Source organism: Brachyhypopomus gauderio, chromosome 17 (assembly GCF_052324685.1).
Source record: "Brachyhypopomus gauderio isolate BG-103 chromosome 17, BGAUD_0.2, whole genome shotgun sequence".
Lineage (NCBI taxonomy): Eukaryota > Metazoa > Chordata > Actinopteri > Gymnotiformes > Hypopomidae > Brachyhypopomus > Brachyhypopomus gauderio.
The window spans coordinates 3,242,887-3,267,260 of NC_135227.1; the positions used below are offsets into that span (position 1 = coordinate 3,242,887).

A 24,374-nucleotide genomic window follows, 5' to 3' on the forward strand; every position below is an offset into this window, starting at 1 on the left:
ACAAGTAGAACACGGAGGATAAACTCAAACTGGAGAACATTTGACTCCAATTAAAAGTGAAACTGAAATGAGGCTACCTCATCACCCCAGTAACAGTTCCTTAAACACACAGATGCAAATGGGGTCAGGAATGGTGGATTGGGGACACGCAAGCATAAGGGTAAAGGACTAAGGGTGAAGATGGTCTATGTCTTATTATAAACAAGCATAAGGGTAAAGGACTAAGGGTGAAGATGGTCTATGTCTTATTATAAACAAGCATAAGGGTAAAGGACTAAGGGTGAAGATGGTCTATGTCTTATTATAAACAAGCATAAGGGTAAAGGACTAAGGGTGAAGGTGGTCTATGTCTTATTATAAACAAGCATAAGGGTAAAGGACTAAGGGTGAAGGTGGTCTATGTCTTATTATAAACAAGCATAAGGGTAAAGGACTAAGGGTGAAGATGGTCTATGTCTTATTATAAACAAGCATAAGGGTAAAGGACTAAGGGTGAAGGTGGTCTATGTCTTATTATAAACAAGCATAAGGGTAAAGGACTAAGGGTGAAGATGGTCTATGTCTTATTATAAACAAGCATAAGGGTAAAGGACTAAGGGTGAAGGTGGTCTATGTCTTATTATAAACAAGCATAAGGGTAAAGGACTAAGGGTGAAGGTGGTCTATGTCTTATTATAAACAAGCATAAGGGTAAAGGACTAAGGGTGAAGATGGTCTATGTCTTATTATAAACAAGCATAAGGGTAAAGGACTAAGGGTGAAGATGGTCTATGTCTTATTATAAACAAGCATAAGGGTAAAGGACTAAGGGTGAAGATGGTCTATGTCTTATTATAAACAAGCATAAGGGTAAAGGACTAAGGGTGAAGATGGTCTATGTCTTATTATAAACAAGCATAAGGGTAAAGGACTAAGGGTGAAGATGGTCTATGTCTTATTATAAACAAGCATAAGGGTAAAGGACTAAGGGTGAAGATGGTCTATGTCTTATTATAAACAAGCATAAGGGTAAAGGACTAAGGGTGAAGATGGTCTATGTCTTATTATAAACAAGCATAAGGGTAAAGGACTAAGGGTAAAGGTGGTCTATGTCTTATTATAAACAAGCATAAGGGTAAAGGACTAAGGGTGAAGATGGTCTATGTCTTATTATAAACAAGCATAAAGTAAAGGATGAAAGCAAGGATGAAACGGTCCATGCCTTTGTCAACGCTTCAGGCGAAAGAAATGGGGCCACAAAGCGGATCCCCCAACTCCCCTAAACGGATTTTCAACTTTCTTTATTCTGAGAACAAACTAATGACCTTGGGAATCAGCGCTTGGTGGTGGATGCTGGTGTAACAGACGATTACTGCTCGCACACTGGATCACTCGCATTAACTCGATAAATATGAACTGCACTCTGGTCCAGACGGAGTCTATATTAGGAGGTGACCAGCAGCATCAGTTAAGATGGCGCAGCACACCCGTTAAGACGGCACAAGACCCTGTTTTACATTCATCTCTCAAACAGATGCCTTTTTTTTGCCAAACTGCAGTAGTTACCACTCAGAACTGGTGTTAACACGCTCGAGCGCTGCTCTGTAGGAATAAATCTCCAACCTGCATCGTAACCAACAACCCTTACAGGACCCTATAGTATCTGCTTTCGCTCATAGCACAGCTGCCTTGTTTTTTTTCAGCAATTTTGCTCTGAGGCCCAAACATTTCAAGACACAAACACCGATAGCGGAGATAATAATCAGAACATGTCTTATCGCAGGTGGAGAAGAAGCCCTGAAGACCCACGTCACCATGTCTCTGCTAGAACAAGCGAGACCTGCTGTAGTCCAGCCCGTAACTCGCTACCACACGGAGGGACCCGTCCTTGCCAACAGGCAAACAGAGAGGGCAGATAGATTAAATTCTGTCTAATCCACCTACCCGGTTCAGGATCCCACATAGACAGGCAACGCTCTGATACAGACCTGATACAGACACACTAGAGGTGAACTACTAGATTTAACCATCACCACAGAGCTTTGACTAAAGGTCTGAATGGAAAATGATAATCTATAATAGCAAACAGGATATTATAGCATCTATAAGAGCAAATAGGAACAGTATTCTTTTCAAACACAACCCCCCCTACACACCCGGCACTGACCACAACACATGGGTTCTCTGGGGGAGCTACACATCACTAGTCTGCATGGGACTGTAGGTGAACTGTAGGTGAACTGTAGCTTCCGCGTGTTGTGCTGTAATAATGTAACGTAGTGCCACAGCCAGAGTGACGGTACTTGATTAAGATGTTTTACTGATTGTGTGATTACCTTCTGCCTCTCCTGCTGGGTCAAGTGCGCTGCGAGGTGACTCTGAAATTCAGAGTAGCACCTTCATTTAATCACCACACTGCTCAGTCGTACTTCTGAACCATCAACACCAGTGTAGGAAGATTCAGAAAGAGAACCAACACTTCTCAAAATCATCAGTTACCGACTGCACAGCCTAAAATGCGAGTGAAATGCCAAAAAAAGCAGAAAAGGATTATGGGCTATTATCATTTCCTTGCAAGTACAAAAGGACCCATCAAGGTTGCTCCACTGAAAACAAAACCCATCTACACTCTGCCTGTAATTCTGTTTCAGAGCTCAGCCTTCTCTCTCACTCTTTCTCACTCCCTCTCTCTTTCTGATCTGTCTGGTTCTCTGCAGTCTGCCTGCTTTTCATCGGGGTTGAGGATTTCATCCCAGCATGCAAGACCAGCACCGGTGCGAATTGCCCATATCTGCCCGGGTGCTGTAACAGAGGTGGGGGGTGGGGGGGGAAGGTGTCTGAAGCAGCCCCGCCCCATCCTGGCACTCGCTCGTCTGCAGGTGGTGTGCAGGTGGAGGAGAGACCACAGTCAGCGAGTTAACGATGGTGATCAGAGCTGCGCACTGCAGCTCCACATGCCCCCCGTGTATCGAAACACAAACGTCACGGTGAGTTGTTTTCAACATAATGGAAAAAGATGCTGCTAATGTAGGGGGGGGGGGGTGTCTGCCTGGACACCACGAGTCTTTTAGACATTTTTTTCTCCTTTCAAATCAACTTCGCCTAGTTATCTAAATGTGTAATCAACGGTTATGTCACACATGGCCAGAGTCGAAATAACTCCGGAACATTTAGTTACATGCATGACGGCGTGATGGAGACGGCGTTCACATCACGCATTAGGGTGTGTGTGTGTGTGTGTGTGTGTGTGTGTGAGGATGGCCCTGTTCTGGTGTGGAGCTGGGTTAACCCTTACCTTGCTGTGCTGGGCTGCCTGATGACTCTGAGACCGCTGCAGGTCATTCTCTAGTGCTGGGGCCGTGGCCTCCGTCAAACGGGACACATCTGTAGAGACAAAGGGAGGGAGACGGGTCACTGGCTTACACCCGCATGGCTGGACACGCCCGTGGTGATGGGCTGGTGTGCGTTGAGGGTGGCGGTGGGGGTGTTAACATGCCGTCCTGGGTCCGAGCCACTAAGAGCCCTCTGTATGTCTCAAGATGGCTCACACGTGCGCTGCAGACGGGGGGAGGGGCGAGGCGTAATGCCTAGTCATGCCTACGCTCGTTCACCACGAGTGCAGGAAGGTTTGGGAGGAATTTACATACATTTCACACACTTGTTTGCTTAAGGCATTGTGAATTTGCATAAATATGGAGGGGAGCTCCGAACCCTCACTGCAACCGTTATTAAGCTCAAGACGTTTACAGACGTGAATATTATGTGAAATGAGGCATTAAGACTTTTTTTAATTCAGCTCCCATTGCTGTACTCCTCTAACTTTCTACAAAAGAATCAAAGCTCTCCGACAGTCGCTCTCGCTCAAACACAGCGCACCTGAACAGAAAGAACGCCGGTTTGACTTGAGCTGTATATAAATAGACATCTCCCCATGGAGATGCCTCTGAGAGTGTGGAACATCCCACACGTTGTTAGGTGTATTATAAGGAGCCTCGGCATGAGTGATTTCATTAAGTGGAGTGTCAGGTAGTCGGGGTTTGTGATCTGCCATCACTAGCCACATCAGCACAGCAGTCCTGTACTGGGAACTCAGCGCCCCTACAGGCACAGGCGTGCAACTGCACCTACTGGCTCATGGCTCACTAAGGCAGAAACCTACGCTTAAGGAGACTGCTGCATATACGAAATTAAGGGAAATATTAAATTAAAGCCATTCAGTGAACGGAAGATTAAAATACTGCGTGACGTAAAGGCCGTTTTTAAACCAGGCCCACCCATTAATATGAATCGGGTCTTAAAAGCGTAAAATCGCCGATAGTCGTGCCGTCTGCTCACAGCGCTGTGTAACATGAAACGCCCAACTTGCTAATCAAAGTTTAGCTTGTTCATAAAGCTCATGGGCATTATGACAAAGACCGTGTGACAGCAGGACAATTCAGAACCGCGACTTTAACGGCTGAACCTCTTTCTCAGCACGTACGCGTTTGTCCTCGTCCGGTCAGGGGAGGTGTTAAGGCCCGCCACAGTCTGACCCAAACACATAAACTGCGCCTGCGCGACACAGGCCCGGCCACGAGCGTCTGTGGCTGCGCGCGTGTCCGGCTCCCAGCTGAGCTGCGACTGGTGAGTGGTGTGAACCGAGTGTTACTCTTGCCAGCAGGAACACTTCTCACACTCTACGCACAGCACACTGTAGCCATTTCAGAAATGTCAGAGTAAACCTACAAATGCAATCTGGGACAATTTTGCTTCCCACCTGAAGCCGTGCTGAGCAGCAGAAGCTGTTGGGAGTCCAGCAGTGATGGGGAGGGAAAGAAAACGAAGAAATACTAGAGATAAACTAGTGTTTCTTTAGGATGTTATTTTGCATCTAGCTTGATTGTCATGTGACAAAAGTCTTGCAGGAAATTGTGGATTACACATTAAAAATAAAGACTGATTAAGACGATTAAGTGGTTCATTTTTTCATCTTGAACATCTTGATGTATCCTTGTCAGATGCTCAACTAACAGGCAACTCTCTTTGTCCTCTACATCACTAACATATAAACGGTGTCACTGAAATGCAATTAATATCAGAAACGTCATTAAACATAAACAGCGTTCTTGAAATTACCGACAGTTGCCGGCAGGATCTCAACATGCAGATGAACCAATGACCAAACATATTTACAACAGGCTGCTATGTAGGTTTGTTACCACAGGACATTTGTCACCTACCAGAGGTGTCTCAAAGATTCTTCCACACATACCTTAATCCTAGAGCATACAGGCCCAGGCCTTACACCATCCACGCTATAAACGCACTGTTGCTCATCAGCTCTTATGTGAATAGCCGATTGAGAAAAGATGATTCCAGTAAGAGGAAGAAGGCGACTCGCGACAGGAAGTGTGTGTGGCGAGGTGTGGTCAAACGTCAACTGTGTGACATCCGCAATGTGGACATGTGTGACTTCAAAAGAACAGCATCATATGCTGATGAAATTTTACACATTTTACATAACTTGTATAATTTGTTGAATAAGCCGGTACTTTGGTTATTGAACCACATAACCATTTAATTCATTCTACACAGCCAATAGGCAAACAGAAACAAGCACATGCATACACACGTGCACACATACACGTGCACACGCATACGCACACACAGCGTTTGCAAAATAGACATCTGCAGGATAATGCTCGAGTGCGTCTGTGGGGGCGTGTGCGGGAGAACGCGTGAACAGGTCTGTGGGCGTGTGCGGGACCGTTGGCTACCTGTGGCAGACTTGGCCCTGTGGTGGGTGTACAGGACGTCCTTCCGTAGCGGGCGCTGGCTGCCGTGAGCTTGGGCGTGCGGCAGGTCGCTCAGACCGCGCGAGGGGGGACGGCGTCTCACGGTGAGACGTAGCGTCTGCTGTCCGAAGCGCGTCTGAATGTGAGTCAGGTCTAGCGTGGACACCTCACAGCCGTTCAGGACCAGGATCTCATCGCCCGCCTTCAGACCTGACAACCACGACAACGCAGCAGCGCTGGTGAGAACAGCCCTGCGGCTTCTTTAAACACAGCTTGGGGAACACCAAATGACACATGCAGACAGCTCACAAAAACTCTGCAGAATTTTTTATTCTATGGAAATAAAAACGGAATAAGCAGGAGTTTCCGTAGTGTTCTCTCCAGTATTCATGGCAACGCAGTGTACATGGCAACACCTTCACTGAAGGCAACTCCATCGGGGAGAACCTCGCTGACGAAGACACGGCTGCTCTGACAACTGTCCACGTGGCCTGTGACGGCAAACCCTGAAAGGCAGGAGAGTGAGATGTGAGAGGGCGTAAACCTGGCAGGAGAAAAGCAGTTTGTACACACACACACACACACACACACACACACACACACACACACACACACACACACACACACACACACACACACACACACACACACACACACACACACACACACACACACACACACACACACACACACACACACACACACACACACACCACTGTGCCCTGTAAAAGTGCCAGCCACTTACCGAAGTCCCCCGTGTCGGCGGCCCGGGTCATGTGGAGTGTGTAGACGTCCATGGGTCTGACCTCCAGTTGAGCGTATGGCTGGGGGAAAGGGCACAACACTGTTAGCCCCACACGGGCACGCCAAGGACATTTAGCTCGGGGCGAAACGCAGAGACGTAGCTCTGACAGGTTTGGCGCTCGGAAGGGCGTACCAGGTCCTGCAGGAGCTCGTGGCCCGCGGGACTGCGCACCTCCGTCCCGTCATCGGTACATCGGCGGAGCTGCAGACAGTGCTGAGCGGGATCCAGGTCCCTGACCTGAGAGGCACGACATCATCGTCAAGACATGACGAAACAACAAGCTACATTACTACATTACTCTGTGTGCATTGTCTGTACCTTTTCTCCATTTTGCGCTCAGCTGTGTGTGTGTGTGTGTGTGTGTGTGTGTGTGTGTGTGACTCACACCTGCGCCATTTCATCAAAGTTACATCGATTAAAGTTCCTTTACATTTTGCAACCTCCTGTGATGTGTTGTAATTCTTAATATTGCAATAACAGTTACACACAGACATTGTACTATATATAGATAATAATATGGGCGAGATATAGGTATAGAACACATCCCTAATAATGAACCAGATAAAAAACGTCAGTGCAATACTGACAGTCATCAGATGGTGGCATCACACCCCAATCAGATGGTGTGTTGCTGTGTACTCTGGGTTAAAATAAACTGCTTGTTAGTCACACTGCTGTCACACCCTCCAGTAGGGAGAAGTAGCCCTGCTGTCAAACTAAGCTCACTCATGTCATCTTTTTAATGATCATGCCCATATGCCCTGTGTCCATGATTCTGTTACCCCACCGTCTCGTGTGCACACACACACACACACACACACAGCTGAGCGCAAAATGGAGAAAAGGTACAGACAATGCACACAGAGTAATGTAGTACAGCTCAATAGTGCCACCAGTGTGGAAGACCCTGTTCTTTGTACTCTACTATTAATGAGATTACTGCTCCTTATACATCTGAGAGATGAGGTTTCACACACATTCTGGACAGCTTTGATTGTAAAATCCCATCATCCACAGAATAATCTAAATCCTGTTAGCGTCTGCCACGTGAACGTCTCCTCTCTGTAACGCTGACACTAGCCTACATCGCTCCCTTTAAAAGCACAATCTGTAAACAAACACTTTGATGAACACTTTCTACCTTGCAGACCATAGTGAGGACATCCATGACTGTGTGGTGGTCTTTCACAAGCACTGGAACCACCTGGCTGTCAGGCATGTACACACAGGTCTCCAATCTGCTATCCCAGTGGTGGCCTTCGGGTGGTGCCATTGAGTAAACATCAGTAAAACCATCCAGTCTCTGAGTGGAGAAGAAAGGACAGGGGAATTAAAGTCAGTGCATTTCATCAGAGCAAATGCTAAACTTGGCAGAGTTTCGTCTCATTGAACAAGAGGCCACAAATCAAACCGTTTAGACATTATAACACGCTGTGATCCGAGCTCATTATAGATCATTCTGATTATAATGATTGTGTCGCTGCTAAATTACTGTTTGGATATTAGCATCGTTTATGTCTGTGGACCACTTTGAAACATCTGCATAGATGCAGTGGAGCTTTTATCCCAACTGGACCAGAATGCATGTGGATGTAAACAGGGATTTTACCGATTTCTTGAAAAAAAAAATATGTACAATAAAAATCTAAAAATCATCCAAAACTACCCCACAAAGCTAAACAGAACTGCAAAGGGGCAAAATATGAAAATGAAAAGAGTTTAAAAGATGATTCACATGTCCCCCAAACACCACCTATAAACAGCAGAAGGAACATAACTAAACTTTTTGAGCTAATCGGCTAACGTCTCATTGCAGTTATCCAACCATCAGCTGAAATGAAACATACTGTGGTGATTTTGGTCGGGTTCATGTCTTTGGTAACTGAAATGAACACACTGTGGTGATTTTGGTCGGGTTCATGTCTTTGGTATCTGAAATGAACACACTGTGGTGATTTTGGTCGGGTTCATGTCTTTGGTATCTGAAATGAGTACAAGCGTCCTCAGTCACTGAGCAGAACAAACAGCAGCATGTTACCCCGGCTGGGAAGTTAAGTCTGACACAGACGAGTATTCATCCGACTCTCCGGAACCTTCCCCAATGCCACCTTCAACCAGGAGCAGAGACCAAAGGACCAGTGTTCTGACAAACATGTCACCAGCCAGCAAGACCACTCGAGTCTCAACATAGCCAGTCCTGTCAGCGTCGATATTTAAAGCAAGGGTCAAACTTTCCAGAAAGGGAACTCCAGGTCAACTTAGGGAACACTTGCTGGTCCCCTCAGTCCAGTGGTTGTGAGAGCCGTGAGTTTGTGCACTGCCCAACACTGCCCTGACCAACATGACTGAGCGTACATTCATTCATTCCACACTGCCCACAGTGTCCCAACTGTCAGATTTCCATGAGTCGCCAAGACCAAATTACCCAACACTGTGTGTGTGTGTGTGTGTGTGTGTGTGTGTGTGTGTGTGTGTGTGTGTGTGTGTGTGTGCGTGTCTGTGCGTGTGTGTGCGTGTCTGTGCGTGTGTGTGCGTGTGTGTGCGTGTCTGTGCGTGTGTGTGCGTGTCCCGTAGTTCAGACTTTCCTCTCCAAAATGGTGGGTGATCATTTAAAGGACTAACCTCCATCATTTTTAGAACTAACCTCCATCATTTATAGAACTATCCTCCAACCGCTTCTTTTTAAAGATCTAGCAAAGCGGAACAGAAGCTTCATGTCTGAAGTAAGTGCCATACTAAAACAGTCCTCTACCGGCGCAACTTAGCAACCGGAAAATATTATGCCTACAATTTTTATACATAAATAAGGAATCAGGATGCAAATGAATAAATACATATTCAACATAGCTACATAAGAGAGAGAAGAGTGTAGTGCATAAGGTTTTCAGAGTAACAGCACAGAGCACTCCCCTTAGCTTCAGTCTAGGAGTTTGAAACTACAAAACATGATGTATTTACTCAAATACAGCATGTAATCATAAAATAAGAAAAAATTATTAATACATTTTACACACTTTTAAATCGTGTTTAACAACGTGTGTCCCCATCCACACAGCCGGGGGAATTAAACACAGGAAATGAACACATCTCCGACATGGGCTTCTGTGAAAGGATGTCTTTGTACATGTGCTGTTTAGGGCTGGATTTAACCCTTAATGGAACAAAACTGAATGTGGAGCATTGTATCTGCACAGATCAGAAGTGCTTCTGTATGAAATGAGACGCAGCACCAAACAATCAAAAATAATGTGTTCTTCTGTGAGTCGGAGACACACCAGACGGGGAGGATGTCCCCTTTTCCGAGCATGCGTTAAATCAAAGCTTGTGCCGAAAGTCAAACGTAGCTAACGTTTAACACAAATTACAGAGGAGAAACGGGAATGTAAACTGTAGCAGTGTTGCTGGCGGTGTCTCACCTCACTGCTATGAGGGGGCTGACCGAGCTGTGATCCTCCATCGCTGTCAAAGATCTGAAGAGAGAGGTCAAAGGTCCATCAGCACGTCTCAACACTCTCAGCCACTCCATCAGATGGAGGTGACCGACAAACGTGACCGCAGGAGACCCGTTTGGAGTTGCAAGCCGGTCACGGCGAGCCTGCCGCGTTCGATACTGCTTCGACGAAGAGCAGAAGCCCGTAGGCCTGGCTGGGAGAAATAAGCAGCACTGTGGCATTGTGGGAATTCCGGGGGAAGCCAGACGCGCGAACGGTGCCGAGAGCAAGACACGGCGGATTCGGATGCGGCGGCTCGACCTGTTAATAACGTCCCCGTGGGCGATGCTTTCTGGGACGAGCCCGTGCGGATTATGAGGCCTCGGCGAGGCGACCGGTGAATACTTCGTGGGCTAATGCGGGGGCGTTTAACAGAGACGTTTGACGGATCGCTCAGAAACACCTTGCAGATCAGCAGGTCGCAGGTAACTGGGGCGGATATATCACCCTCTTTAGTGCTACGTTAAACATCTGTGGTAGCTACCACTTTCTGTCTGTTCAGGTGTTTCTGAGATGAGCGGTGTTCTCATACAACCGTGACCTCACTTCCCCCCCCCCCCCCCTCCACCCGGGAGGAATTAAACAGCATTCTGGCAGTTTTTGACACCACAAAGGAGGCAGAGGGAAAAAAAAAACACATTTTGACTTCAGGGCTGATGCAGAAGCCTTCATATCAGGGAGGCCTGGTTAATACTCAGCTTCTAGCGCATGGCTCTTACACAAACCATCTGTTTGTCGCTGCAGGGCATTGTAGAGCAGGCTGCAATTTACCACATATGGCTTTTAATAATTTATGATCCGTATCTCTCTCTCTCTCTCTCTCTCTCTCTCTCTCTCTCTCTGCAGTGCGAAATGTCTTTGGAACTCATTAGCCAAGCCGGCTGGATCTTCCATCACACAACACGTGTCAGCAAGTGGCAGGCCACTCCCTAAACCCTGACGGCAGGTTGGGTTGTTGAGAGTTAACGTAACCGGGCCAGGCTACAGGGTGACAGTGGGGACGGGCGTTAGGCAGGGACGCACCGCAACGATCATCATGGACCAGGGTTACTACAGCGCCATGCACAAACTCAGTCGGCCAGTCTTACCTGAGCAAGGCTGCTGTGTGAACAGTAACTGATGTCAATGCAGTCCTTGTTATGGAGATAAAGAGGAGAGGATGGGATTTTACCAAAAATACATGGGACGTGCTTTATGGTCTGATCTGATTTAGCAAGGCATGATGAAACAAATACTGAATGAAACTAAAATGAAGTGGAACAGAGTTTAATAGTTTCAGCACAGAGATGAGGTGTGTGCATTAAACATCATCAAAATCTCCAGGTATTAAATATTTTAAAATAGATATTTGCTGCAGCCCAAACAGACCAGCATGCATTTCTCAGCAAGGAGGTGGAGTTGGGAGATTGAACAACATGAATAAATTATGTCTCTCTAGAGGCAACAATTAGCAAACAATATTTTGACAAAATTCACAATAATGGCTTATTTCCACCTGCATGAGGAGTGTCTCTACCAACATGAGGTATAAATACAGAATTTAACTCCACAAGCACACATGAACACAATTATTTGGACCACTTGGACCCAATAAAGCTGTAAATCTGTAAACTTGCCAATCTGGACTCAATAAACCCGCAAACACGTTAAATTAAGGGACTCGAAAACAAACAGACTAGGCTAAACTATACTCAGTGGACAGATATTTTCACATGTGTATTTCCAATTACTGTAAAACATCTGGGACACATTTGTCTCATTGCAGCATGGGATAAATGCTGTTTAGTGGTGACTCAGCGTTAGTCTGAAGGTACCTGGGAAGCAGAGGGTCTCTTCTCCCGCCCACGCTTTGTAAGGCTGTCCAGGCCCTTGAGGGAGGAGAAGACTCCTCTCCTACTGCGTCCTTGCTGGGACAGGGACAGAGAGCGCTTCCGCATCGTAGCCTCGTCTCTCGAGCAGATCTGAGAAGTGAGAAAAGGCGAGTGACTATCTACCTCGCATGACGGAGCAGACCTCTGCAGGCTTCAGGACCACAATCTTCTCACGTGGGGAACTGACCAGTGCGTGGAAGGAGGAGACCGAGAAGATCCCCAGACGTCCCAGGGTGGCCTTGGATGGGCGGCTGGCGGTGGCCAGGAGACTCTTGGGGTTGGGGAGCTCCCCGCCCTGCAGGCTGGCCAGGTAGCAGCGCATGCGGAACAGGTCTACGTTGAAGCTCTCCAGATTCTGCTCCCACTGCTGGATCTGTTAATACCAAAGAACCAGCATGAGGCACAGTCTCTGAGGAACACTGTGTGTGTGTGTGTGAGAGAGAGAGAGAGAGAGAGAGAGAGAGAGAGAGAGAGAGAGAGAGAGAGAGAGAGAGAGAGAGAGAGATAAAGAACTAAAGCTAGAGAAGAAGTGAATCAGCGGAGAAGTAATTGCTCTCCGATGTAGCCCATGACTGGGCGAAGGGGTTACTGGTAGGCCTACTGATGCTACAGGGGTAGATCCCCACTTAATCCACAGATTGCTTTTATCCGCCATAATAAAAGTCCCGTGAAGTGGAGGGCAGGACAAACACTTCACTGCCCCCCTTTAGTCCAAAAGGAAAAAAAGCATGTAAAAGCATTCTTAATATTTTCAATGATAAAAACAGGGGATTAACAGAATTAGAGATTCATTGTTAAGATGAATCTCAATAGAAAACAGTATGATGCCTCCAGATATACATGTACTCAGTTCATTTAGATAGCATTAATAAATCATACTGAAATAATTCTGTTACTAGGGCAATGGGGAAATGTTGATTGAATCCAGACCTAAAACCAATAGGGTGTCTTTTTGTGTTACCAGTGCCTGTTTGTGCTTGTCAAGTGCCTGTTTGTGTTACCAGCATTGATAAAATCCCATTTTAATCAACATCCCATTTGTGACACAAAAGATTGCTTTCGCTTGTTGACCGAGTGGTTGGCAACACAGAGCCGTGGGTTTTACGAGAAGACAGGCCTCATTAAATTTAATTCAAGCCGTATGGTACTTTAAATCCTATCAGCTCACACGTCCAAGTCACAAAGGCAGAACGGGAAGGGCTGGTCAGGGGTCAGAGGTCAGGCATTACACGCTCAGCCTGGCTCAGCCCCATCATCATCATACACTTCACTGCTGGCCACTTCAGGCTTCAGAGGTTCGCTGGCATACCGCAGATAACACCTTGACATCTAAATGTCTAGGAATTTAAGATTTTGTAGTTTACAAGTCAGTATTTGGCTCTAAAACTCAAAACTGTCCTGGGCCCGACTAAGAATTTTGTTACACCAGAGTCGTTCATCATGATTTCATAATGACAGTAGTTACAGTTTAGTAAAAGTTCTCTTCAATTTTCATTATTTACTTTAGATTTCTGTCTAGCAGCGTGTTCAGAAATTTCCCCCAAACACTCTTTGCAAGTGGATTTAGCAGGACGCGTCTGGCCCCAGTGCACTGCTCCTCAGTCATGACTCCAGTGCGATTAAAACTAATTTTGGATGTGTATTTTCTGTACACGTCATCTCCTGTGTATTCCATGCCTCTGGTATAAACAGCGATTGCTGCAAAAGGCAGGAACTGATTGAAATGCAACACAATTATAATTCTGTTTCGGGGGGAGAGACTAACAAAAGAAAACACCCAGCTGGCAATCATTTACGGAGACAAGACTTCAAAGAGGTCCAGAGAATGTTAACCTCTTACCCCTCTCCAAATCCCTCAAACCCCGCCTGGCACCCCCTATCTGGGGCTCAGGCCCTAGAACAGTGTCCTCTGCCCTCTTTCTGACCCTTTTCACCGGCTTCAGTTGCCATGGAGAATAAGCACGACTTAACATGAACCAGCAGTACTGACGTAGAGGTGGGGAGGCCTGTTCATCCAGCTGATTTAGAACCTCTGAGCTTCTGAAGTTTATTGGACGGGATACATAATTTCACAACTCGCAGTTATGAGGGGCTGAGAAGCAAAAAGGACCAGGGTCCTACAGAGAGTGATGGTAAAGCACTGGGGTTTAGACTAATAACTACATATGCTTTATATTTCTTGGTCTTCGGGCTCATTTTTATATAAAACTAAATGAACAAACTAACGCTATGAACAGATGCATGTGTAGTTTGTATATATCAAAAATAGTTAATTAACGTCTTGTGAAGTCCCTTCCAAAAACAGCACCAAAATGATTCATTCCACAAAATGCACACATTCACAGTATATAAGACTATGCATTATTAACTAACAAGTCTCAGTAAATTCGATAAAAGTATAATCAGAACTGATCAGGGTCAACAAACCCAGGTCAACGTAAGCGCTGTACTGTTTGCATTCCTTCTGACCGACGACGCCATGGCGAAAAATAATTTCAGACACGGAAGCACATTTAGGTGACCTCACCTGGTTCTCGATGGCTTTCCTATTTTTTGGGTCGTTAACAACAGACAGCTGGAGCTCGGCCATCTTCTTCATCTTTCCATCCATGTCGATCTTCTGCAGCAGAGCGCGGATCTGCCCACGGAGCAGGCGCAGGGTGTCCTCCTTACCGTGACGCTTAGCAATCAGGGAGGCGCTGGCGGAGTGGAGCGCGGTCACCCAGTTCTCCAGGTCTGTCTGACAGGAGGCCTGTGGTGAGAGGACAGAAGGACGGGGCTGACCGTCTGTTCTTCGGCTGGATGTCGGAGACGACGACTGACCTACCTAACGCGGCGTCCGTCATTCTCAAACAGGGGGCTACGATAAACGACAGAACACGTTACTCCGAACAACCGACAGATTCACGTAACTCCGCTGAACAACAGACAGATTCCGTGACTTCGTTTAATCAAAGACTGAGCGTCTGATTGTTAATGTGGCGTGCCCTTAAAAACGAGCACAGGATCAGGCAATGGTAAACAACTTCTTGAACCGTTTCCAATCCTGCCTCAAACCCCAGAGCAAGAGCGTGCGGCCCAAGAAGCGTCCCCAGCGTTCATCAGGCTGAGTTTAAAATGTTAACAAAGCTGTTATCAAAACTAACAAGCACAAGCACATGAAGAAGCTGCCACTCCTGACAGGAGGAGGGAGAGACAGGAGGAGAGAGAGACAGGAGGAGGGAGAGACAGGCCACACTCTGGAAAAGGAACTTCTGCTCCTTATTTGTGAGCTGGAGAGCAAACCAGCCTCTAACTTAGGCGGAACCTTGGCTAGTGTTACTTGGCTACTCTCTTGGCATTAGAGAGTACAGACAAACAAAGTCACAGAATTGGTCAGTTCAGCAGAGTTACATGAATTGGTCAGTTGTTCAGCAGAGTTACATTCTCTGTCACTAGTCCATGTTTCGCTAGTCCATGCCCACTATATACCGCCCCAAACACCTTCTTATCCCTCAGGTGTCTGTTTTGGGTAATATTTTGGTTTTGCTGGAGGCGGCACGACTGACCTGAAAGAGGTAGACGTCACCATAGGCATTGCTGAGGCAGAACACATTCTCTTTCTTGGGATGTTCAGGGACAGCCTGAACGATGCTGTCCTCGGCCAGCAGAGCGTGGGATGGTACCATCTCCTGCTCTGGAGAACCCTTTCCATAGGTGTCATAAAACAGGAGTGTACAGCCTGGAAGAAGAGAAGGTTCAACACATCCAAAAAGGCAATTAAACACCATTTGGTGACAGTTTAAAACTGGAGAAGAGTGTGGTCCTTTATTTAGCTAGCAGGAGTAAAAAACGACTCCTATTGTAATAAATACTTTTTTTCAGTATGGGAAAGTGTACATTTTGCTCTGTGTGACCTCTTTTGACCCATGAGCTTACCTTTGAGAGTTACCCAGTATTGCTTCCACTTTCGTCGACCAACTAGTTCCAGTTTGCGGTCCTTGTGCAAAGTAAGTAAGGGCTTGAAGGACAACCACCCAGCTCTCCTCACCACACCCTGCTCTTTCTCAAACAGCAAGTCCAGCTGCTCCAAAGAGCCAAGTGTCTCCTGACTGCTACTCTCAGAATCTTCTGCAGAGTTCTCCCCTCTCTCCTCCCCTCCGCTTCCTGCCCCCGTCCGGCCGGTCTCCAGCTCCCTCATGAAGTTCTCATAGATGTTCTGCCTTAGAGCACCCATGTCCGGGTGGAGAGCACCTGCCGAATCTCTTCGGGAAGGCAGCGCCTGAGACTTGGAGCGGGCCCGGCATTGACCTTTGGGGTACCCCAGCAGACTGGAGACCTGCGAGGGAGAGCTTGTGTCAGCAGTGAGACCGTCCACTCCACTGTCAAAGCAATCGATGGGCTCTTTGCATCTTGACTCCTAAAAGAAAGCGTGGACAAAGCAATATTGAGGCTGAGGATTTATTGATGACTTAAAAAAACCTAAAAGTAAATTTCCAGGTAACTGCAGCTATTACATGATACACATGTTCCTAATTCATATCCACATACATATATTTGATACATATTTAATCCCTCCTTACAACCTGGAAAGCTGTGACAGAGAAAGCTAAAATACTCAGAGTGCCTATTAATTACATGAAGAACATGAAGGCGATTTCAGCTGTGTAGTATTCTTCACAAGATTATTCTCTTTCATGGGAATGAAAGGCGTCCTACACTCCACCACATAAGAGCATCGATTCCCCACTGCACACACAGAGGAGTGCACTTCAAAGGCAACCTGGGCACAAGGGCCCTTCCCCAGAACCCTCCTTTAAAGTCTGCATCTCTTCTCCAGCTGGCTCTGATTGCAAAAGGGGGTGGGGGTGTGGGGGGGTGCTAACATGCACCTCTGGAAGGCTCTGATTGACCCTCGAGCCACAATCAAGGTTTGTGCACCAGGTGGGGGATTATGAAAGCAAGATTAGGTAAGACATCATTTCTCCACACAGGTATAAACTGCATCAAGAAGGAGACGTGCTGAATGATCGTGAGAGGAGTGTGGAGAGGGAGTAGATGGCAGTAAACATGACATCCTGTGACATGAGGAAGGTCAAATCAGCTCTCTTATCGGCAGGTAAACAGTGATTTATGTAAAAGTTCTGTTTAAATAAATATAATAATATATTGTTAACAATAAAACCACTGTTAAATTACTATTAAGAAAATACGAATCCTGTAAACATTTGTAAGTTAGCATGTTTCAATAATATCAAAACAATAGCTAACAACACAGTACTGTGTAGTAGCAAGCAAAGGTTCACAAACAGCCCAGGGTATTCAAACTATTCTAAGCATACTTCAAATTAAAACAAAACTAGGTTAGGGCTTTAATGGAAAAGCATTAGGTAATGGGAATGCAAAACTGAGTGTGATACCACTCCTGCTGTTTATAAACACCCACGCAGACACTGAGTCACTGTCACACACTGCCATCCCAGACTCAAACTCTGATGTCCACCAGGCAATAGCAAACGGGTGTCCTCTTACAGAAAGAGGACACTGGCTCCTTGTGATATGCATTTCGACGCCAAGTAGCTCACGCCACAGAATCTGAACCACAGAGATGTCTCGCACGGCTCGAGCAGAAGTAACACCTGACGGTTCTCAAGCAGGCGTAGAATGTCATAAACATTTCTGACAGCGGCCACAGCCTGGCTAAAACAAAGCCGGGCAGGATCGTTTTTAGAAACACGAAAAGGAGCCCTTCGAGGGTGAGGAAAATAGACTACAAAGTTACAGTCACATATGACTTTAAAACCCACAAAAAAAAAATCAGCGGAACAGATAGTATTAACTTGAGTTACTCTTGGAATACCAGATTCATACAAAAAGTTATGTTGTTTACACAAAAGCCTGTGCTAGAAAAATAGCGATATCATGGTAAACAACAGGGGCGGTCCGTGCAGTGTTCAAATACGCACCCGCATATGAACACGGGCTTCGCTAAGAATTCCTCGAATTTTCATCCTTACAAAGCAAATTCCATGCATGCTCCAGGCACATCTCCGCGCACATGCGACAGAGGTCTGCACTGGTGGGTCACGAATCTCATTTGGTAATGCCCTGTGGCTCCCCTCTCCGACACCTGGCACAGTGTGGCGAGCAATATTGTTCTCTACATGGGACAGTGTTCCACTCCTGAAAAAACGACCACAGTGGCCCCTTGCCCAGGTAGTGACAGCCAGGAAACCAACAGTCCATCTTTGATGGTAAGCTCAAAACACAAGGAATCTATAGCTGGAGGAGACACTTAAGGAAAAGGAGGACTTCATAGCTAGCGCAGTGGTATTGAGGAGGAAGCCTTGTGCCTGACATGAAACCTTAGTAATCACATCTTACTGGCCAGACAATTACTGTTTTCAAAAAAGCTTCAATATACTGAAGGATTCAAAACTCGAGAGAAGCAGTTCTGCACAAAATTGGGAACACCCCTGAATTAAACTTGTTCCCAATATTTAATATGCACATATCCAAAGGCTACTGCAGCTGTAGGAGGAAGTGACCGTGCTTGCCTTCACGATCCCGACCTCAACGGGTATGTTAGCTATTCTATGATGCGCATCCTTACCTTCTTCTTCTTCTTCTTCTTCCGGGTCAGGCTTCCGGTCCAATCGCTGAGCCGCCTCATTGGGTTCCTGATGGATTCTTTCCTTCCAGTGTTCTCCGTGATGGGTTTGGACTTGCGGCAGGGCAGCGTAAAGGAGGAATACTGCTTGGCCCCTGGACATTCCTCCACAGCAGGTTCCTCCAGCACAGACAGGAAGGAGGCTCTGTGCTTGAACGCCACATCGTCAGGAAGATGCAGGTTATTGTCAACAGGGAAGGTGGCGGCGGTGCTGCGGTCTCTGTAAAGATCGGTTATTGTAATACTAGGCAGCTGTGGATCCATAAACTTCATGTGCACGGTGGGAGGAGTTCCTGAATGCCCGTTAGGGGACGTTCCGTCGCCGTCGTTCGGCTCCGTTCCGACACCCCAGGGCGAGTCGTACCAGGAGCCTTCCGAGCTCAGCGAGCTGCCCTTGCTGTTCCGGGCATCTTCACGATCGGACTCGTGGGTCACGGCTGATGGGGCGGCTACGGAGTCCAGCGTGGGTGAGAACTTGAGCAGCTGGACAGGCCCCGCTCTCTCGTCTGGAAGCATGGAGGTGCTGGAGAAGGTGTTGAACTCTACTCGCACGGTCCCATCACTCTTGATCACAACCCTGGGGCTGCTCTGCTCCTCTGGGTTCTCCGGTCTGGACTTCCTCTCGGGGGTCCTGTGCACATCTACTGAAAGTCCACTGCAATCACTTCTCTCATAGGTGGCGTCTCCATTTTGTCTGAGATTCTTATAACAACCGTTATAGGGCACTGCGTGTCCTTTCGATCGCAAGCGTTCGGATAACCCATTCCGCAGACCACCGACACTTCTCTTCCCTTCCCGTCCTTTAGGGACAAGATCATAATGACGCGACATATAGGACTGATCGCTCTTCGGCTGGGAAAAACAGCCGCGACTCATCGCTCTGCTTTTGAAACCAGAAACTGCTGATCCCGCCCTCCACCAGCCATGGGGTGATAAAACTTCCTCTTTGGCCGAGCGAAGCTTCAGTGAATAGGGCTTCTGTCTGCCAGGATGCACAAAGCCATTGCTCCTAGACTCTTGAACACTGTACTGGCTCTCCGAGTTTCCCATCCCTGCAACGCCCAAAACAATCTTATCATTAATATTCACGGAAGATATCTGCAGTTTTTTTTTTTTTCAATAGAAATCCCTAGCTCTGATCCTACCGAGTCATGTGACTCACCCAAGATCTCTTATTGATCATTGAGGAGCTGATACATTTTAAATTAAGGGGTATAACAAATGAGTTCATATGAGCTCCTACTTGGTGGTGTTTTGTGTAGGAGGAAATTAAACATGACAGTCACAGAGTACCATGAGGAGACGGGCTCAGCCAGTAACCCAAGAGAAGGACATTATGGCTACAAAGCGCTTGATGGTCAACATTCAGACTCACCTGTTCAGTTCAACTCCTACTGCCCTGCGGTCAGCATGGTCGTCAGCTCTGTGTGCGTCAGCTGGCTGTACGGCCCCGTCAAAACTCGGTCACCTGGGGATGTTGAAGAGCATAAAGGGGACAATTAAAAGTGACGATAAAGCCACGATCATACATGTAACATTTGTTAATCAATATTAAAATTACCCCTTCTTATACTGCTCACATATGAAGTATTGCAAAACCTCACTGACATGAAACCATCATATTATTTTGTTAGTTGAAATCATATACAACATGGCTTTGTTAAATAGAAAAATTCAATTACATAATAGGAGGTAAAAAATAATAATAATCTGTGAACCGCTACAAACATATACTATTAACAACACTGTACACCATACTCAAAAATACATTTTGTGTTAATACTCAAGTACTCAATACAAATTTGTCAATCAAAGTTCAGCACTACAGAGCTAGCGATACAGAGGAGGGTTGTTATTACCCTCAAAAAAGAAGCTCCATTTCTTATTCAAAATGTTCACATTACTTGCATTTTTCCCCAGTAGCAGACCTAAATGACGCTTTGCTCAAATGGTAGGGAATGTTTCTCAAAGCAGCCTTTATTCCGCCTGCTGTTTATTTTTAAACACACAAATTCCACTGCACTTTTTCTCCTGCTCTGCACTGCCAAGCAAGTTGGGTGCAGGACGGTAGATGAAGAGTCCAGAGAGTCCTGGAGAAGAGGTGCTCGCTCTGCCCTAGAGACACCACGTGACCGTGCCACACACCCCACACTTCATACTGTACGCACTCCTCCGGGACCAGAAACAAGCACGCTGTCTATATTACAAATGAATGTCAGCTTTGCAGCGCTACATGCTTCAAATAGTAACTAACTCCCACCTTCTGTTGAAAGTGCAGTAATCTAAAATCACTGTTCATTTGATGCTATATAGAATCAGACAAGAGTAGCAGGACCTTCTGAAGTCATAGCATCAAGAAGATCATCCCTCACAATGGATGTCAGATACAAATGCTCAGCCTCAACACCTACGTGATGTCTTGCACATGGTGTTGTATTGCCAGTAAAAAATATAAATAAAAGCTTAGTCCATGGTCTTGATTTTAAACATGAAGCCTTTTTAGCTATACTCATCTCCACTCAACACTACAGCAATACTAGACATGAGAGCAATATTAGACACAACACTAGAACAGCACACGACAGTAGAGCAACACTAGAACAGCACACGACAGAGCAACACTACACTAGAGCAACACTAGAACAGCACACAACAGTAGAGCAACACTACACTAGAGCAACACTAGAACAGCACACGACAGTAGAGCAACACTAGAACAGCACACGACAGAGCAACACTACACTAGAGCAACACTAGAACAGCACACAACAGTAGAGCAACACTACACTAGAGCAACACTAGAACAGCACACAACAGTAGAGCAACACGACAGTAGAGCAACACTAGAACACTAGAACAGCACACAACAGTAGAGCCACACTACACTAGAGCAACACTAGAACAGCACACAACAGAGCAACACTACACTAGAGCAACACTAGAACAGCACACAACAGTAGAGCAACACTACACTAGAGCAACACTAGAACAGCACACAACAGAGCAACACTACACTAGAGCAACACTAGAACAGCACACAACAGTAGAGCAACACTACACTAGAGCAACACTAGAACAGCACACGACAGTAGAGCAACACTAGAACAGCACACGACAGTAGATCCACACTACACTAGAGCAACACTAGAACAGCACACAACAGAGCAACACTACACTAGAGCAACACTAGAACAGCATACAACAGAGCAACACTAAACTAGAGCAACACTAGAACAGCACATGACAGTAGAGCAACACTACACCAGAGCAACACTAGAACAGCACACAACAGTAGAGCAACACTACACTAGAGCAACACTAGAACAGCACACGACAGAGCAACACTAGAATAGCACTAGACATTAGAGCAACACTAAACTAGAGCAACACTAGAACAGCACACGACAGTAGAGCAACACTACACTAGAGCAACACTAGAACAGCATTGGACAGTAGAGCATCACTACACTAGAGCAACACTAGAACAGCACTAGACAGTAGAGCAACACTACACTAGTGCAACACTAGAACAGCACTAGACAGTAGAGCAACACTACACTAGTGCAACACTAGAACAGCACTAGACAGTAGAGCAACACTACACTAGTGCAACACTAGAACAGCACTAGACAGTAGAGCAACACTAGAACAGCGCATTAGACAGTATAGCAACACTACACTAGTGCAACACTAGAACAGCACTAGACAGTAGAGCAACACTAGAACAGCGCATTAGACAGTAGAGCAACACTAGAACAGCGCATTAGACAGTATAGCAACACTACACTAGTGCAACACTAGAACAGCACTAGATAGTAGAGCAACACTAGAGGAGCAGAAGACAAAAAAAGGGGAAACGTGTAAAACCACGTCTTTAAAATGTAATTTAAAATATCCCCACGTCAGTCTAAAGTCATTCTGGTCTATCACGCTCACAACACCTCAGCCAGGTTTCTCCTGCTGGTGGCTTTATGGGAGTACTGGAGGAGCATTAGAACATCTGCTCCTCACACTACAGCCCTTCCCATCTGACCTCCTGACACCCTGATTAGCATCAACATTGATCTTCCCCTTCCAGGTTGAGCTAGGGGAAAGCCTGGTGCATTCATAAGTTAGGGGGTACACAAAAACACATTTTAGACCAGACAAACGAGCCTGAGGCACAGAGGCAACGCGGGAATCGGCACAAAGGATCACACAACACTCTCGGAAACACCGAGAGAAACTGCAACACAGTAGCCATTCAGAAAGGGGGAACATCTATATGAGTGAAAGGGCTCGGAGAAACACACAGAGAGGGCTTTCAGGCTCCAGGCCTCAACCATGGGCTGCAACACTCTATTGTAAAAGAGCAGCAAAACAGCTGCCTCAGAGGGTCCCCTAGCGCACCTCTGGGGGTGTGTGTGTGAGCATGGGCAGAGTTCACGGTGTCTCCATATGACATCTGGGCTTGGGCAGAGTTCACGGTGTCTCCATATGACATCTGCCTGCTGCTTGTGCATGGGCCATTCACATCTGCCCACAAAACCCAAAAGGCGACTGTAGTCACTAATGCATTTATCCACTGGAAGCTTTGAGGTCACTCACACAACAATTTAAAATACATCCATTATTGTTTTGGTGGGTTTTTTTTGTATGTTTGTATTTTGTCATAGGGATGAAAAGTTTCCATCAAGGAGACTGATTTTAGCTATGACATCAGTGATGTAATCATAGGCTGTGTCATGAGTATTCCGATGGTGTCAGTGTGTGTATTTCCTTAAAGACAACAAAATCTCCATCACCCGTTTGTCCTCGAGACTCAATGAGACATCAACTTGATGACCTTCAAAGGAAACTTGATACAAGCTTAATTTTAACATGTAATTCAGAAAAAGAGTAATTACCCTTTGAAATATCAACCTAAACTCTGGTTAGGTGCCAGCCTGTTATGTCACAGGACACTGTTGTTATTATTAGCGAAGCAGTTCCCAGAATCACTTCCTCTACACTCTGAGCAGGACAAAAGACACATTACCCTGCAGCAGGAGCCCGGAGACACTTTTACTCAAGTAAACAGGAGACAAAAGACACATCACCCTGCAGCAGGAGCCTGGAGACACTTTTACTCAAGTAAACAGGAGACAAAGGACACCCTCACTGAAGGGGACATAACTGAGGAGCAATTAAAGTGAAATATCGCTAAATGATCAGTAGCAGGAAGCTATTAGAGACATCAGGGATGTTCTCGCTCTATCACACACACACACAAACACAGAGAGAGAGAGAGAGACACACACACACACACACAGGCACACAGAGAATAACACATTTCTAGTAGCGTACCAGCTCAATATAATGGTAGACTGTATTCTTACATTCCTGACAATACTTTTCCACAACTTGGTTGGGGATTCATTGTCCCAGCAAAGAGTCAGAATGGCCGTGAGTCAGTCTGGTGTCTGACAGAAGCATAATAATTTTCAGAATATTTCAAAGCAATAACCCAAACAGCAGCATCAATTCTCCCTTACACACGTCTGCCATGAGAACTTCAGTATTTTAAATGTTGGCTGTGCCTGCCCGACATGACTTATTTCACAGTAACTGGACATAAATATCAGGCAGCATCCAGTCAATCCTTATGAAGGTTCTACAAATGACGATCAAAACTTTGAGTGCTACCTAAGTGACACAGGTCTGGACATGAGCGGGACCTTACACAACAGAGGTCTGGACACGAGCAGGACCTTACACAACACAGAGGTCTGGAGACGAACGGGACCTTAAACAACACAGAGGTCTGGAGACGAGCGGGACCTTTCA

At 46.2% G+C, this 24,374-nt stretch overlaps 1 protein-coding gene across 7 annotated transcripts in view; it reads right to left on the reverse strand.

The window, feature by feature from the left end:
• tiam2a (TIAM Rac1 associated GEF 2a) overlaps positions 1 to 24,374 on the reverse strand; it is a 67,430-nt gene that overhangs the window by 15,968 nt on the left and 27,088 nt on the right. For 2 of the 7 annotated variants that reach the window (XM_076978920.1, XM_076978919.1), the window contains exons 2-16: positions 19,945 to 20,037; positions 18,513 to 19,621; positions 15,839 to 16,319; positions 15,469 to 15,641; positions 14,448 to 14,672; positions 12,108 to 12,293; positions 11,864 to 12,010; positions 11,138 to 11,182; positions 9,975 to 10,028; positions 7,700 to 7,861; positions 6,691 to 6,795; positions 6,499 to 6,577; positions 6,170 to 6,259; positions 5,736 to 5,963; positions 3,275 to 3,363 (exon numbers count right to left, since the gene is read on the reverse strand). In XM_076978920.1, the coding sequence (XP_076835035.1) occupies positions 3,275 to 3,363; positions 5,736 to 5,963; positions 6,170 to 6,259; positions 6,499 to 6,577; positions 6,691 to 6,795; positions 7,700 to 7,861; positions 9,975 to 10,028; positions 11,138 to 11,182; positions 11,864 to 12,010; positions 12,108 to 12,293; positions 14,448 to 14,672; positions 15,469 to 15,641; positions 15,839 to 16,319; positions 18,513 to 19,619 (3,171 nt within the window). In that variant the 5' untranslated portion in view covers positions 19,620 to 19,621; positions 19,945 to 20,037. Of the gene's footprint in view, positions 1 to 3,274; positions 3,364 to 5,735; positions 5,964 to 6,169; positions 6,260 to 6,498; positions 6,578 to 6,690; positions 6,796 to 7,699; positions 7,862 to 9,974; positions 10,029 to 11,137; positions 11,183 to 11,863; positions 12,011 to 12,107; positions 12,294 to 14,447; positions 14,673 to 15,468; positions 15,642 to 15,838; positions 16,320 to 17,865; positions 17,926 to 18,512; positions 19,622 to 19,944; positions 20,038 to 24,374 lie in introns of those variants that run through there. The other 5 variants (XM_076978921.1, XM_076978922.1, XM_076978925.1 and 2 more) reach the window with 5 other exon arrangements.